General features: G+C 38.0%; 2 protein-coding genes across 7 annotated transcripts in view; one reads left to right on the forward strand and one right to left on the reverse strand.

The window, feature by feature from the left end:
• The window catches only part of ANKIB1 (ankyrin repeat and IBR domain containing 1), a 156,107-nt gene extending 155,136 nt beyond the window's left edge, over positions 1-971 (reverse strand). Inside the window, exon 1 of one of the 2 annotated variants that reach the window (XM_040472703.1) lies at positions 485-971. The gene's annotated coding sequence lies outside the window, so the exon portion shown is untranslated. The remainder of the gene's footprint in view (positions 1-484) is intronic. The other variant, XM_040472700.1, reaches the window with a different exon arrangement.
• Positions 972-1,047: 76 nt separating this feature from the next.
• Positions 1,048-16,229, forward strand: part of KRIT1 (KRIT1 ankyrin repeat containing) — a 42,411-nt gene continuing 27,229 nt past the window's right edge. Inside the window, exons 1-8 of one of the 5 annotated variants that reach the window (XM_040472705.1) lie at positions 1,048-1,501; positions 6,567-6,670; positions 7,608-7,767; positions 11,954-12,046; positions 13,152-13,281; positions 14,978-15,221; positions 15,419-15,534; positions 15,764-15,907. In XM_040472705.1, coding sequence (XP_040328639.1) covers positions 6,569-6,670; positions 7,608-7,767; positions 11,954-12,046; positions 13,152-13,281; positions 14,978-15,221; positions 15,419-15,534; positions 15,764-15,907 — 989 coding nt within the window. In that variant the 5' untranslated portion in view covers positions 1,048-1,501; positions 6,567-6,568. Of the gene's footprint in view, positions 1,540-4,144; positions 4,241-6,564; positions 6,671-7,607; positions 7,768-11,953; positions 12,047-13,151; positions 13,282-14,977; positions 15,222-15,418; positions 15,535-15,763; positions 15,908-16,229 lie in introns of those variants that run through there. The other 4 variants (XM_040472706.1, XM_040472704.1, XM_040472707.1 and 1 more) reach the window with 4 other exon arrangements.

A 16,229-nucleotide genomic window follows, 5' to 3' on the forward strand; every position in this document is an offset into this window, starting at 1 on the left:
TTTTGGTGGCAGACGCTGCAAAAATAAAGGTCCAATAGAGCTATCTGCACCTATCCCCACCCATCACAACCCTACAGAGCACTTTCACCCATCCACTCAAGACCCTCTAGCTCACGAGATTTGCCCAACCCGTGGCTTTCCACGTCTTAAAGGATGGGCGGGGGAGGCTGCGAGGTCTGGGATACAGATAGAAAAAGGGGGAGAACACAGATCTTTGAGGACAGAGGGACAAGGAACTGCATCTGGACGAGGATGGGACGTGCCACGGAGACTTGCAAATTCACTGGGAGAAAAGCCCCATGGGACCAACAGAGGCTGTTGCCTATTCAAGGATGGGGACAGGCAGAGGTACAATCCTCCACAAGAGGAAGGAGACACATTTGTAAGAGACCCGGGAGGGCGTGGACTAGGCAGCGCCGAACTCAGAGCCCAAAAAGGGTTGAGATAATCTCAAACACATTCGTATGGTGAAGCTGAGACTTACGGTTACTTCCCGGGCTGAGGATAAGGGTCAGGTGGACCCCGAAGCTCTGCAGTTCTGCCAACGCCGTGGCCGCCTCAGCCTCTCGCGCCGAGCAGGTGACCTCAGGTACCCTCCCGCCCCACCCACCCAGGCGGGTGCCCCCTCCTCGCCGGCCGGAGTGCGCCGGGCAGAGGCTGCTGGGGCCGAGGGTGCGCACTAGAGGCCCGCGAGGAACGCTGCGTGAGACGGAGGCACCCGCGACGAGGCTCAGACTGGGCGGGCGCCCCCCATCCCTCTCTGGCCGCCTCGCCGCCTCACTCAAGAGAGGGGAAGAGGGGGCGGTGGCTTTTGCCTCCGCCTCGCGGTCAAGTCCGGCTCATGCTCCAGCCTTGCACGCGCGCACGCAGCCTGGGCCGCCCTCCTCCCCACCCCCGCCTCCGGCTCAGCCGCTAGCGTGCCGGCTGCTGCCACCGCCGTCCTCGAGCCGCCGGCACCACCAGCACCAGACAGCCCGCAGCCCCAGCGGGAAGCAGCAGGAACGGCAGCAGCTAACCCGTCGACCCGGAAGCTTTTCCGTCGCCAACCGCGACGCTGCAAGGCGCATAAACCCGGAAGTGATTTCCTCGTCCCGGTAGCGGCGATATGGAAATCAAAGGCTTTTGAAAACCTGGAAACCCTTACTTTCGGGAGAGTGTGATATGGTGCTGAGGTGCGAGTAGAGGGAAGGCCAATAAAGAACTAGGCGGCAAGAGTTTCTCCGAGTCCAGAGACTCGAGCGCTTGAGGCGCATTTTGGGAAGAGCGGCCGAACGCTCCAGGAGGCTTCTGGTGGCTACGGAGGGTTTTCCTGTCACAGGAAGTTAGGCCTGGCTGCTGGGAAAGAGAAGGAAGGAGGAATGAGAAAGCGGTGACAGCACCCCGCCCCGCAGGTGACTGTCCCACCCAGTGAGTTGAATGTAGCGGTCCTGGAAGTGCTCGGCCGCCCGCACGGGTGAGACGAGGAGGAGCGAGAACCAGATTCCCGCGAGGGAAAACAGAGGTGGGAGGCTGAACTACCTCCACATCTAGTTTCTCCAGGCAAGGAATTTATTTCTTAAAAGTGGTAACAAAGAGGCCAGAGCCACTTCTGGGGTGGCAGCTCTTTGAGCAAAGAGACGTGCACGTCCTTTCCCGGTAGTGGACGTTGGGTGGTGGCGGAGGAAAAATCTGGCAGAATGTTGGAGATTTTTTTTGTTGTTTTTGTTTTTGTCATTTCGGGGAAGGCAATTCACAACTTGTCATTCCAGCTCATCTAACCTCTTAACACTTCTATCTTTTGAGGCTTTGGGGTTTCTCTGCTTTTTATTTATGGTGTATTTATCTTCAAAAGAAATCATTGATCTAGATGGCCTAACTCAGGATCTCACTCCCATTCCCTTCTGACTCGCTTAGAGAACTTGTGCGCCTTCACAATTTGTTTGCAAATGCTTCTTTCTCTTTGAATCTATAGTCTCTTAACTGCCTTGGTGGCCTCATCTTATTTGGGGGAAATGACAAAAATTCAAATATGTTTTCAAAAAAGTATAAAAACGATTCATTCCATGATCTTCTCCAGCCCTCACACCATGCTTTACTGTTAGTTGGTTCACCTAAATATTGGGTTGCAGAACTATAGTGGCAGCTGATACACAGCATATTTAGTACACTATGTATGAAATTATGCTCCCCCAAATAACCTTAAGTAACATTGGTGTTCACTGTAGGATTTCATTTGGTTCCCGATGTCAGTATTACTTAGTTCCTTCTGCATTAGCCATATTTAGTGTAATTGCCTTCAAAAGCAATTTGAAGATTATTAAATATCTTAAGTTACAGAACGGAATGTCACTTAACAGAAAGAAAGTCTTTGAAAATTATCAGTGACACTTGTTGACCTTGATGATAAGTGATGATTAGAATTGGTGGGAGGGACAAGGAGGAAGCAAGCTTACTTAGAAGTAGCACCAATGGCTGTTTTCTGTTCTACTTTATTAATAATTCCTCTCTTTTTAGCAAAAGGATGAGATTTCTATGGTCAATAAATCCCTATGGAGGAATTCTTACTGATAATTTAGTTGCCATCTCTTCTCTTTAACGTTATAATGCTATAAAATAGTGAATTGTTCCAAGGGAATAGGGAAGGGTCAAATAACTTAGCTACTCTACCTCAGCTTTTTTCCTGTAACGCGGGGATAACAGTAATAATACCTATTTCATCAGGTTTAGGGGGGAACAATGAATTAATGTATGTAAAGCATTTAACATAATGTCTAGTACATAGTAAGCATTGTAAGCATTATTCACATTTTTAAAACATATTAAGTGTTATATTGAGAAAATGAAAGCAACAAAACCTAAGGACAACTTGATAAAATCACTTTGGCTGGTGGGGATAAAAAATATGCTTTCTCAGTGATTTTCAACTATGTGAATAGAAACATTTTGTGGGTTTGGCTTGGTTTGGTTATTTCAAGTTGACGGGAGTTAAACAAAAGATTGAGAAACATTGTTTAAGGATGAAGAAAAGGGATCATTTTCTGTCTCAGGAACATTTTACAGAGACCTAACATAACATCCCAATTTTTGGTTTTTACTTACGAAGATATACTTTCTGATCACTGCTGGTAATTTCCTTTTTTTTTTTTAATAAGTGAAATATTTTATTTATTTACTTATTTTAATTTAATTTTCTTTTTAAATTTACATCCAAGTTAGTTAGCATATAGTGCAACAATGATTTCAGGAGTAGATTCCTTAATGCCCCTTACGCATTTAGCCCATCCCCCCCTCCCATAACTCCTCCAGTAACCCTCTGTTTGTTCATATTTTGAAGTCTCTTATGTTTTGTCTCCCTCCCTGTTTTTATATTATTTTTGCTTCCCTTCCCTTATGTTCATCTGTTTTGTCTCTTAAAGTTCGCATATGAGTGAAGTCATATGATTTTTGTCTTTCTCTGACTAATTTCACTTAGCATAATACCCTCCAGTTCCATCCACATAGTTGCAAATGGCAAGATTTCTTCTTTTTGATTACTGAGTAATACCCCATTGTATCTATATACCACATCTTTTTTATCCATTCATCCATTGATGGACATTTGGGTTCTTTCCATACTTTGGCTATTGTTGATAGTGTTGCTATAAACATTGGGGTGCATGTGCCCCTTTGAAACAGCATACCTGTATCCCTTGGATAAATACCTAGTAGTACTATTGCTGGTTTGTAGGGTAGTTCTATTTTTAATATTTTGAGGAACCTCCATACTGTTTTCCAGAGTGGCTGCACCAGTTTGCATTCTTACCAGCAATGCAAAAGAGATCCTCTTTCTCCGCATCCTCACCAACACCTGTTGTTGCCTGAGTCGTTAATGTTAGCCATTCTGACAGGTGTCAGGTGGTATCTCATTGTGATTTTGATTTGTATTTCCCTGATGATGAGTGATGTTGAGCATTTTTTCATGTGCCATTTGGCCATCTGGATGTCTTCTTTGGAAAAGTTCATGTCTTTTGCCCATTTCTTCACTGGATTATTTGTTATTTGGGTGTTGAGTTTGCTAAGTTCTTTATAGATTTTGGATACTAACCCTTTATCTGATATGTCATTTGCAAATATCTTCTCCCATTCTGTCGGTTGCCTTTTAGTTTTGCTGATTGTTTCCTTCGCTGTGCAGAAGCTTTTTATGTTGATGAGGTCCCATCAGTTCATTTTTGCTTTTGTTTCCACTGCTGGTAATTTCTACTAGCGTGTACTTTGTAAACTGGTAAGTCATCTTGTCAACTTTGACTTCTGCTTACTAAATTTGCAATACCCATATTCACATCCTGAATCTTCTCTTCTTCTCCTGTGTAAAAGGCTCTAGTTTGTTCATCTGTACTCAATATAGCAAATGTGTGTGTTTTTTTTTTTTAAGTTTATTTATTTTGAGAGAGAGAGTCGGGGAGGGGCAGAGAGAGGGAGAGACAGAATCCCAAGCAGGCTTTGTGCTTTGGATCCTCTGTCCCCTTTCTCTCTCTGCCCCTCTCCAGCTTGTTCTCTCTCTCTCTCTCTCTCATAAACCTCTGTCTCCCTCTCTCTCTCTCTCTCTCTCTCTCTCTCTCTCTCTCTCTGTCTCACTCTCCCATAAATAAACCTAAAAGAAAATCATTCCTTTGGGGAAAAAAAAAAGTATTTTTGATGTTGTGTTAAACTTTCTGGAATAGCAAAGAAATGTAACAAGCCTGCCCATGGGGACTAAATGGCATTTGTACACCTCCCCTTTTCCAAAGTGAAAACCAGAAATGCCCCTACTTTTCCAAAGTGAAACCCAGAAATGCTTTCAAATGATCCCAGGTAGGGTACCACCCTTAGTTGAGAACCACTTCTATATATTTGTAAGACCTTATCGCTTGGAACATTACCAGTTATACCTAAGCATTTTTCAGAATAGAATGAACCATAACAAAATGTCACCTATTTCCTATACTTAGTCACTTGAACTTTTATCTAAAACTCAGTCTAAACATATTGCTAACTGTAGTTATACCTTTCTCTATTATTTTTTAGCTCAAGTTATTCTTTTCCAATCCCTCTGCATGTGTTTCTGCCTTAGCAGTTTTGCCTTGATATGTTAACAACTTTTGTTCTTTTCCTAACTTAATTAAGCCTTTGTTTTCTTCTTTCATGTCACTGAAAATGTGTGTATTTAAAATATTCAAGTATGAATATTTCTTGAAAATCAATTTTTAGAATATTTGGAGGATATGTTAACATTAAATGATGTAAAAACAAAATACCGTAACTCTCATGGTTGTGCCTTTTTTCTATTACATCACATTTGTTTATGTTTTAAAAGGTGAGTGGACTGTGTAGTACTATATATTCCAGAGAAATTATGAGTATTAATAAAGTATTTTCCTAGATTTTTAAAATGTTTATTTATTTTTGAGGGAGAGAGAGAGAGAAGAGAGAGAGAAAGAGACATAGAGTATGCATGAGGGAGGGGCAGAGAGAGAGGGAGACACAGAATCCGAAACAAGCTTCAGGCTCTGAGCTGTCAGCACAGAGCCCAACGTGGGGCTTGAACCAGTGAACTGTGAGATCATGACCTGAGCCAAAGTCAGATGCTTAACCGACTGAGCCACCCAGGTGCACCCCTCCCCATTTTTTTAATGGAAGTTTATCAGCACAGGTTTTGATTATTTTATATTGTGTCTAGAAGATAAAGGATTACTTGATTTCTCTTTTAGGTGCTTAACAGAAAAAAAGGTTTGTGTAATTATGCTACATATGTTATACAATGTATTCACAACACAGTGTTGTTTTTTTTTTTTTTAAACCAAGAAAGTGCTTGAAATTCAAATACTTTTTGGAAATTTACCAGTGGATACTTAAATTAGTCTGGGGAAAAGGTGTGTGTGTGCACACAAGCATGTGCATGTGCATGTGTAAAATACATATTTGGAAGAAAAAGTTGGAGTTATCTAGGGAATTGATAAATGGAAGTGGAAAAGATTCTTAAATCATCATCAGAAAGATTTTATCAACTGACCAAGTGTTTTTGATTCTGCAATAGGCATCTCCAAAGAAAATTTGTAAGGTATATTTTAGCTAATCCAAATGTCAAATATCGAAGTTCTTTCTAAAGATTTTGGAGAGAATGTCAATGGCAGCTGCCTATTTCCAGCTTCCAAGCTTTTAACAATATGACATTTACTGGTGTAATTTATGGAAAATAAGTGTGTAGAATTCTGAATTATTATCTCAGGTCATTATTTGCTTAGGATTTATAAGACATTTTATAATCTTTTTTTTTTTTTTTAGGTCCAAAAGGCAGATTCTTACACAGTTTAGACATACAAAATTATTATCTCCATTAAATTTTTTCACAGAAAAGGAAAAAAGGAACATGAGAAAATCTTAAAATTATAAGCTAAGATTTTGAATAGTTCAGTGGTAAGATCATCATCTCTGGCTTGCCTTTTAGGTAGTATATATATTCTAAGATAGAAAAATAAACATGTTATTTTTGAAATTGTTTTTCAAACTGATTATGTTGATTATGTGTTTTTTAGTATTTCAGAGGATTTCTGTTTGTTTGTTTTATAAAGCAATGGGAAATCCAGAAAACATAGAAGATGCATATGTTGCTGTTATTCGTCCAAAGAATACTGCCAGTCTCAATTCTCGGGAATACAGAGCTAAGTCCTATGAAGTGAGAACAATTTACTAACATTTGATTTGCTACCATTGAATGTCATTTTTGGTTATTTTCATTTACATATATAGTCTTCTCATATCCTGTGAATTTTGGTTGACAACCTAGATCTTGGAAAAGTAGAACTGATGTTTCTAAAATCTCTGCTCCTCACTGTCTGCTTATCTGTTGCATGCCTTGTGACCATTTTTTAATTGATAGGTGTAAATTATTAGATATTAAAGGCAGTCATTTGTGTTTTCTTTATAAGGTATCAATATAATTTTTAAAAAGTACAATTTATGAAATGACTCTCAAAAATTAAACAAAACATTGCAAAAGTCAGCTTTTTCCAAGTTCCAATGTAAATATTGTTCTTGGTTATTTCCCCAAAGAACTCTTTTTTAACAGTTCATTTTAAAATATCTTTTTAACTTTAGTTAAAGTTTTAGGCAATTAAGTTACTTCTCTGTAGTCCGGAATTGTATTACATATACTAATAAACGTGATTGAGGCCAAAAAAAACCCAACCACAACAAAACCTAAAACAGAATTATCTCTTCTATGCGACAGATTCTAGACATCATAAAATACTTCTAACTCCAGCTAATTTCTCTAGCTTAAATTGCTTTCTTAAGGTTAGTTATCTGAAACCTATTAAAGGATATTGCAGAGGTTCTCAGGAGGTTGCTGCTTCAGTAATGCTCTGGCTTACCAGTTCTCAATCCTGAAAGTACTGTTGAATCACCTGGGGAACTTTAAAACTTTCACTACCAGGGCCCCACTCCCCACACATGCTGATTTAATAGGTCTGGGATGAAGCTAGGCATTGCTAATGTTTTAAAAGCTTCCCAGGATATTCTAATATGAAGCTAGGGTTAAGAAAGACTGCTGGCTTATTATAATCTAGGGCAAGTAAATTTTATTTTAAATTTTAATATTTTTCTCATCTAAGATTTTGTTGCATGAAGTTCCCATTGAAGGACAGAAAAAAAAGAGAAAGAAAGTTTTATTGGAAACTAAACTTCAAGGCAACAGTGAAGTAACACAAGGCATATTGGATTATGTAGTAGAAACTACCAAACCAATTTCTCCTGCAAACCAGGGTATCAGAGGTAGGAAACTTTTTTTCTTTTTCTTTTTTTTTTTTAATACAGTTTCCTTCAACTGATTGTGGAGAAAGATATTTTTAAAAATATATTAAGATCAATTTCTTTGGGTAGCCTGGATAGCTCAGTTTTAGAGTGTGTGACTCTTAATCTCAGGGTTGTAAGTTCGAGTCCCACATTGGGTTTAAATATTACTTAAAAATAAATTTTTTATTTTTTAAAAAAATGTTTATTATTTTTGAGAGACAGAGAGACAGGGTAGGAGCGGGGGAAGGGCAGAGAGAGAGGTAGACAACCGAATTTGAAGCAGGCTCCAGGCTATGAGCTGTCAGCACAGAGCCTGATGTGGGGCTTGAACCCATGAACTGTGAGATCATGACCTTAGCTGAAGTTGGACACTTAACTGACTGAGCTACCCAAGCGCCCAAAAATAAAATCTTTAAAAAAAAAAAAAATCAATTTCTTTTTATGTTCCTTTCCATTAAAAAAAAGAAAAAAGCTTGAAAAAGACTCAGAAAACTTTTTTTAAGGTGTAGCAAAGCCCTTCGAGAAATAACTTGACTGTAATGTTCTTTTAAGTTGAAAAATATTTAAATAAGTTGCAGTGTTAATGATTTGTTCAGTAGAGATAGGAAACCAAGGGGTGTCTTGAAAACTAAGAGAAAATTCAAATCACTTTTACAAGAAATATAGTTCTCAATTTAAGTGTCTTTGAACTACAATTTTTATTTATAAGGAAGCTGTTTAAAAATTAACCAATTGGGGTATCTGGGTGGCTCATTCGGTTAAGTGTCCAACTTCAGCACAGGTCATGATCTCGTGGTTAGTGAATTGGAACCCCGTGTTGGGCTCTGTGCTGACAGGTTAGAACCTGGAGCCTGCTTCAGATTCTGTGTGTGTGTCTCTCTCTGCCTCTCCTTCACTCACGCTCTGTTTCTGTCTCTCAAAAATGAATAAATGTTAAAAAAAAAAAGTTACAAAAATTATAAACTATGTCCAAGATTCAGGCATTATTATTAAGAAGCTAAAGCCAATTTCAGTCAAATAGCTGTTGAAAACAGTTGTTGATGAGGTAAGGCATACCTCTCTGTGCCTACTTTTTTTTTTTTAAAGCCTATGTGGTGGGTTTTTTTTTTTTTTCTGTTACTCTGTCTAGAAATTGTTTAATTCATCTGTTTTCAGTAAAGAGACTTTATGTTGCAGAGATAGGGTTGAATCCTGTGGTTTCAGTTATTAGTTATTTTGGGTATTTGTTGTCTAGAGACAGTTGAACTGTAAGCCTCTGACTCATAATTTTTAGAGTATCATTCACCATATTTTACCTTTTTTTAATGTTTATTTTTGAGAGACAGAGACAGAGCATGAGTGGGAGAGGTGCAGAGAGGGAGACACAGAATTTGAAACAAGCTCTAGGCTTTGAGCTGTCTCCACAGAGCCCGACAGAGGGCTTGAACTTGTGAACCATGAGATTGTGACCTGAGCCAAAGTTAGGCGCTCAACCAAATGAGCCACCCAGGTGCTCCCATATTTTTTTTTACCTTTCTAATAGGTAATCTCCCTAAGGGGGCCTGAAGGGTAGAGGCTCTAAGGCCTTACAACTCAGTTATAATAAGTTACTGCATAAATTTATAGATCTCTGATACATATTCTAAGTCCCTTAAAGAGATCTCCTTTCCCTAATCATCAGATTGATTTTTTAATAAAATGATCTAGAAATTGATCTTAGCTAAAAAGGGGACTATCCTTGTTGGTGATCAAGGCACATAAAAGGCTCTTTTTGGACGCCACAAATTTGTCAGTCTCTTCTACCTTAGTCTTGAACTTCTCTGATAAATTTTCATCTAGACTTGTTCTGTTGCCAAATTGTTGTAGTTATCAGGATTGATCCTGAGATCAAATTCCTGAGACATATATCCAGATCACATATTTGAGCTAAGACAGACGAGTCATAATTTGTTATGTGAATTAGCCATACTCTGTCACTCAGTCCATTCACCCAGAAGGGGGATGGAGTGGTGTCATTGTTAACAAAGATGTCCTCTGGCCCAGAGAAATGGGTAGTGCTTTAGAAGATTTTCCAGGAGATGTAAAAAATTTTTTTAATGTTTATTTTTTGAGAGAGAGAGAAATGGAGAGAGAGAAACAGAGCATGAGCGGGGGAGGGGCAGAGAGAGAGGGAGACAGAATCCAAAGCAGATTCCAGGCTCTGAGCTGTCAGCACAGAGCCCGATGCGGGGTTTGAACCCACAAGCTGTGAAATCATGACCTGAGCTGAAGTTGGACACTTAACCAACTGAACCACCCAGGCACCGCTAGGAGCTTTTAATAAGAGAAATTAAAATGGCGAACTTTAACCTAACTAGTTATGTTAGTTATAATAAGCCATACCACATCCTGACTATAATTTTTGTATTGAGTTTTCTAAATATATGATATATTTTTGTAGAGTAAGAGGATTCCTTATACAAGCATCACATGTAAATCACAAAGACTTTATAATAGCAGTGGTTATACCTTAATTTTTTGTGCAGTGCTATATATCGTTTATAAAAGCACTATCACACCTACTTATTAATGAAATTCTTAAAAAAATTTTTTTTTAATGTTTGTTTATTTTTGAGACAGAAAGAGACAGAGCATGAGCAAGGTCGGGGCAGAGACAGAGAGGGAGACACAGAATCTGAAACAGGCTCCAGGCTCTGAGCTATCAGCACAGAGCCCGATGCAGGGCTCAAATTCGGGAATGGAGAGATCATGACCTGAGCTGAAGCTGGGTGCCTAACTGACTGGGCCACCCAGGTGGCCTTTAATGAAATTCTTAAATTGGTCCTGTGAGTTGGTATATGGTCATCTTCACATCTGTAAAATGGAAATGCAGACATAGGATATTACTCATTAAGGTCATACTGCCATTAGTGGAGGAGTTAGGACTAGAACCTTCATTTCCCAACTTGTAGTCAGTGCTTTTATTTTTTCCCCACAACAGATCTCATTACATCTGTCATTTGCAAAGTACGCAATTAAACAATGGATCAGAACTGGGTTTAGGGATGCAGCAAAACAGGAAAGATAAAGTGGGACAGGACCTCAAGCTAGACAAAAGAAATTGCCTCTGAAATTTATTAGATGTTATCCTCTATGTAACACTTATATTTTGTACACATGTCCAATTTGTAAAATAATTGGGGGCTATAATAATCACATATATTGACTCCAGTCTTTTGTGAATAAATGAAGCTGCTTGAACTCTTAGATTATTTACCTGTCCATAGAAGGTATCCAGTCAGTCTTCCTACTTGGGTCAGGAACAAGTTTCTGTATCTTGGAGTGGGGAAACTGGAAGAGTTGACAAAAATCATGGCAAAGGTGTCCAGATGAGAGGTTTTAGAGGGAACGATTTGTAGGTTATTATTTATAGCCCCCTTGTGGCCAAATCTGGAAAAACACTAAGAATGGAGGTTACGATTCAGAATACAGTAGTAGTTTGTAGCCCAATCAGATTTTAATAAACACTGACATTGAGGGTGGAGGTTGAGTGTTAACTTTAAGACTTTGCAACTTACATATACCACCCTCCTTATCCACCTGAGATCATAGTAAAATTCTTCCCATCTGTATCTCAGCTGAATGAGGAAGTACTGTATATGGCTCTTGACTGCAGGGTGCCTTGCTATTCAGCTGCTCTGTCATTCTTCAGCAGGACAGTTTTCTTTGCTATACATAGGAAGCTTCTCTTTTAGTCAAGACCAGGACCATGAATCTACTGGTTGATTGTGCACAGAATAATTTGATTATCAGGATTAAGAGTTTTCATTAGGGCATATAATAAAATTGGCTGTTTTTATATTTTAACTCCTCTTAATGTTGCCTTTTAAAAAATTTTCTAGTTCTCAAAAAATAAAAAATGGGATAAACTAAAAAAAACAAATCTTAACATATAGAGAACAAATTAGTTGTTACCAGAGGGGAGGTAGCTAGGGGGTATGGGTGAAATAGGTGAAGGGGATTAAGAGCACTTATCCTGATGAGCATTAAGTAATATATGATATTGTTGAATTCCTATATTATATACCTGAAACTACTACAACACTAGATGTTAACTACATTGGAATTAAAGTATTTGTTTTCTAATTCTCAAGGTAACTTATAAAATTTAAAAGACCTTTTTTTTTTTTTTAAATCAAATGGTTAGGAAAACGAGTGGTCCTAATGAAGAAATTTCCTCTGGATGGAGAGAAGATTGGCAGAGAAGCGGCATTATTTATTGTTCCATCAGTTGTCAAAGGTAAAGTCTAAGATTTACCTTATGGATCTTTATGTATTTTAGACACTAAGTTAAAATCTCCTGAGGAATTTAGGAATTTATATTCATAGTTACTATTCTAATATTGTTGTAAAATACGTATTTTTAAATCAGTAGAAGGTGGGGAAATTTGTTACTTAAAAAAAGATGTTTTGATTTCAAAGTAATATTCAGCCTTCTGGACTAAACAGTAATGTTTTTGTTTCTAGTTTTAAAAATAGAATACAGAAGTGAGGAAGGAAGCCATAATTGAAATAAAAAGTTTTCAGGTTATAAGGGATTTTTCCAAGGATATGACTAGAAATAGATATTTCATTATTTTGGAAAATTAACAGACTATCATCAGGACCTATCTGGCATAAGAAGGTGTTAATAACAGTTCTAAAATACTCTGCCCAACAAACAGTATCGGTATTATTTAAAGACTTTAGATCAAATGTAAAAATTTGAGCCCTTGACATCCTGGAATAATTGAAAAATTACTAAATTTCAGTGCAGAACATGTAGCCTACTAATTTTGTGCTCCTGGGCAAATCACCTCTTTAAGCCTCAGCTCTGTTTGTAAGATGGGTATCTGCTCCTACCCAAGTTCATTGTGCTGGAAGAATTAATTAAGGTATTAGGTGTGAAGATCACTTTGGAAACTTTAGAGTACTACTCTCCTATAAGGCAGTAATAATACTGACGATAAATTAATGACCCAGTGGGGATATGCCATCAGCCTGCTGCTAACATAGTACTTACACATATTTTATTAGCCAGCTCTGGCATTCCAATTATATATATTTTTTCCCAGTCATACTTAGACTAAGAAGTGCAGTATTTTAAATGGTGTTGGAAATGTTATTAATCACAGTTTTGCTACATTGTTAAGGAAGAAAACAAGGAAACAACTTCTGCAATCCTCTAAGAATATAGGTCTTCTAATTCCAAGTGGATAAGGTCACAGAACTGGTCATCAGTTTAATCAAGGTCTTCTAAATCCAAATCTAAAACAATTCATGTTACACTTAACTGTTTTTTTTTAACGAAAAATATGTTATTGTAAACCTTATATGTGATGACATTATTCATTTTTCTTTTTCAGATAATACTAAATATACATATACTCCAGGATGCCCAATTTTTTACTGCTTACAAGATATTATGCGAGTCTGTAGTGAATCCAGCAGTCACTTTGCTACACTTACAGCAAGGATGTTAATAGCCTTGGATAAGTAAGAAATACCACTAAAAATATTTTTTAGTAAGCCAAATGCAGCTTCGTAGTAGAAATTAGCTCTGTTAGAACAGAAGCAAATAATATGTATGTAACACAATGGTAAGTTTTTGAAGTAAAATATAAAAATGAAAAGCTCCAAAGACAGGATTTTCCTGGTTTGCTTACAATGGGCTAACTTTTTTTCAAAAATGACAAAGACTGCCCTGGATGAAGGATTAAGATTCCTTGATATAAAACTAGATTTGGGGGATTTTTTTGTTTGTTTTTTTGTTTTAATTTTCAAGTTGAGTTAACCACTGCCTTTGTTTTCCCTCCTACTTTTATACGAGATCTCTTATTTCCATCTTTCCTCCACTGCAGTAGTTCAATAGAACTAATTATGTCTTTAAAAATAATTAGAAGTGCCTGGGTGGCTCAGTTGGTTAAGTATCTGACTTCAGCTCAAATCATAATTTCACAGTTCATGGGTTCGAGCCCCGTGTCAGGCTCTGTGCTGACAGCTGGGAACCTGGAGCCAGCTTTGGATTCCGTGTCTCCCTCTCTCTGTCTCTCCCTTGCTCGTGCTCTGTGTCTCTCTCAAAAATAAACATTAAAAAAAAGTTGTTTTTTTAAACAGTTAAATAAGCAATTGACTGAAGTTCTCTTTCTGTTTTCCCTAATGCTGGGCCAAATGGCTCCTCAAGTTGTTCTGACAGATTTAGTATTGAGTTACTTTGAGTGAGAGTAGACAAGAGTAAGTTAGACAAGTTGTTTAAACCTATCATGCCTTTGTCTTTCTGTAACAACAGAGCAAATGTCACCTACATCTCAATGGTTCAGATCCTAAAAGTACTTCATGTTTTTTGAAAGGTGTTTTATTATAATGGTATATGCATTTTTTAAAATTTATTTTGAGAGAGACAGCACGAGTGGGGGAAGGGCAGAGAGAGAGGGAGAATCCCAAGTAGGCTCCATGCTATCAGCACAGAGCCCCATGCGGGGACTGAACCTACGAACTGTGAGATCATGACCTGAACTGAAATCAAGAGTCAGATGCTCAACCAACTGAATCACCCAGGTACCCTGGTATAAACATCTTTAAAAATAGTTTGCTGTGTCTGTTAACAAAAACTTTGATTAATACTAAATGAAGTATTTAACACTAGCTAAAAATATAAAAATCTGAATGTGATATTAGAATGTATCACACAATAGGGGGCACCTGGGTGGCTCAGCTAAGCATCTGAGTTGGACTCAGGCCATGATCTCACAGTTTGTGGTTTCAAGCCCCACATTGGGCTCTCTGCTGTCAGTGTGGAGCCCGTTTCAGATACTGTCTCCTCACTCTGCCCCTCCCTAACTTGTGCTTTCTCTCTGTCTCAAAAATAAATACAAAAAAAAATTTTTTTTAAAGGGGCACCTGGGTGGTTCAGTCAGTTACTGAACTTTGGCTCAGGTCATGATCTCACAGTTCATGGGTTCAAGCCCCACTTTGGGCTCTGTGCTGACAGTTCAGAGCCTGGAGCCTGTTTCATACACTGTGTCTCTTTCTCTCTGTCCCTCCCCTGCTCATGCTCTGTTTTTATCTCTCAAAAATAAATAAATTAAAAAAAAAAAAAGAATGTATCACACATCAAAGTTGGATGGGCTACTTTCTTCATCTTCACTTTTGAACAAATACTTCTACTACCGCTTCTTTTTTATTTTGCCAGGTGGTTAGATGAACGCCATGCACAATCTCACTTTATTCCAGCTTTATTCCGGCCTTCTCCTCTTGAGCGGATAAAAACTAATGTCATAAACCCTGCATATGCTACTGAATCAGGTCAAATGGAAAACTCATTACATATGGGCTACAGTGCACTAGAAATAAAGAGTAAAATGTTAGCCCTAGAGAAAGCAGATACCTGTATTTACAACCCTTTGTTTGGATCAGATCTTCAATATACGAACCGGGTAAGAGTTGAATGAATTTTGGCTCTGATTTCAAAAGACATTTTATGTCAAATGTAATTTTTTCCTAAGGTAAATATACCTGTTACCATAAATTGTAACCATAAAATGACATATACAGTTAGTTGTATATATGTCTATTAAAGCCAAGTATCTGAAGCTCTTAAGGGGTTTTTGTTTTTTCTATTTTCCCGTTTTAGGTAGATAAAGTGGTAATAAATCCATACTTTGGTCTAGGAGCTCCAGACTACTCAAAAATCCAAATTCCCAAACAAGAAAAATGGCAGAGAAGCATGAGCAGTGTCACAGAAGACAAGTACTGTTTTGGTTTTACTCCACATTGCTTTTTTAAAACTTATATTCTAATGTTAAAATATTGTTTAAAATGATATATGCAATTAGTATGCAATGTAATCATTGCATAGATGATTTAGTTTGCAGCTGCTAAGTGACCAAAGCTTTCATATATATATCATGTTTGTTTTGAAACAGTTTGAATTTCAAAAGTGCTTTTAAAAAAAAAATTATTTGTTTTTAATAATTAGGGAACGACAGTGGGTAGATGACTTTCCTCTCCATCGAAGTGCCTGCGAAGGAGATTCAGAATTACTAAACCGTCTTCTCAATGAAAGATTTTCAGTCAACCAATTAGATAGTGACCACTGGGCGCCCATTCATTATGCATGCTGGTAAATGGATTACTTTTTTTTTTTTTTTTCTTAGAAGGAATGAATCTTTAGTTATAAACGTTAGTGCTTCTTTTCAGAACTTTTCTCATTCCGGCTCCTTTTTCTCTACCACGTTTGCCTTATGAGCTTTCTATTTAGATATCTGATTACTATATATACATACAACTGTTCAGAATTACAAGGTCTGCCCCATGAGAAAAGTATCATTGGTGTTCTTATGCATTACCAGGTCATCCTGTGTAATAGCTAATCACTAGCAAGTGTCATTATATAGCAGTAGGTCCTTTATCCACCCTTGTAATTTCTATTGTTTTGTATTAGA

The sequence above is a fragment of the Herpailurus yagouaroundi genome, unplaced genomic scaffold, assembly GCF_014898765.1.
Source record: "Herpailurus yagouaroundi ecotype Mexico unplaced genomic scaffold, PumYag 100, whole genome shotgun sequence".
NCBI lineage: Eukaryota > Metazoa > Chordata > Mammalia > Carnivora > Felidae > Herpailurus > Herpailurus yagouaroundi.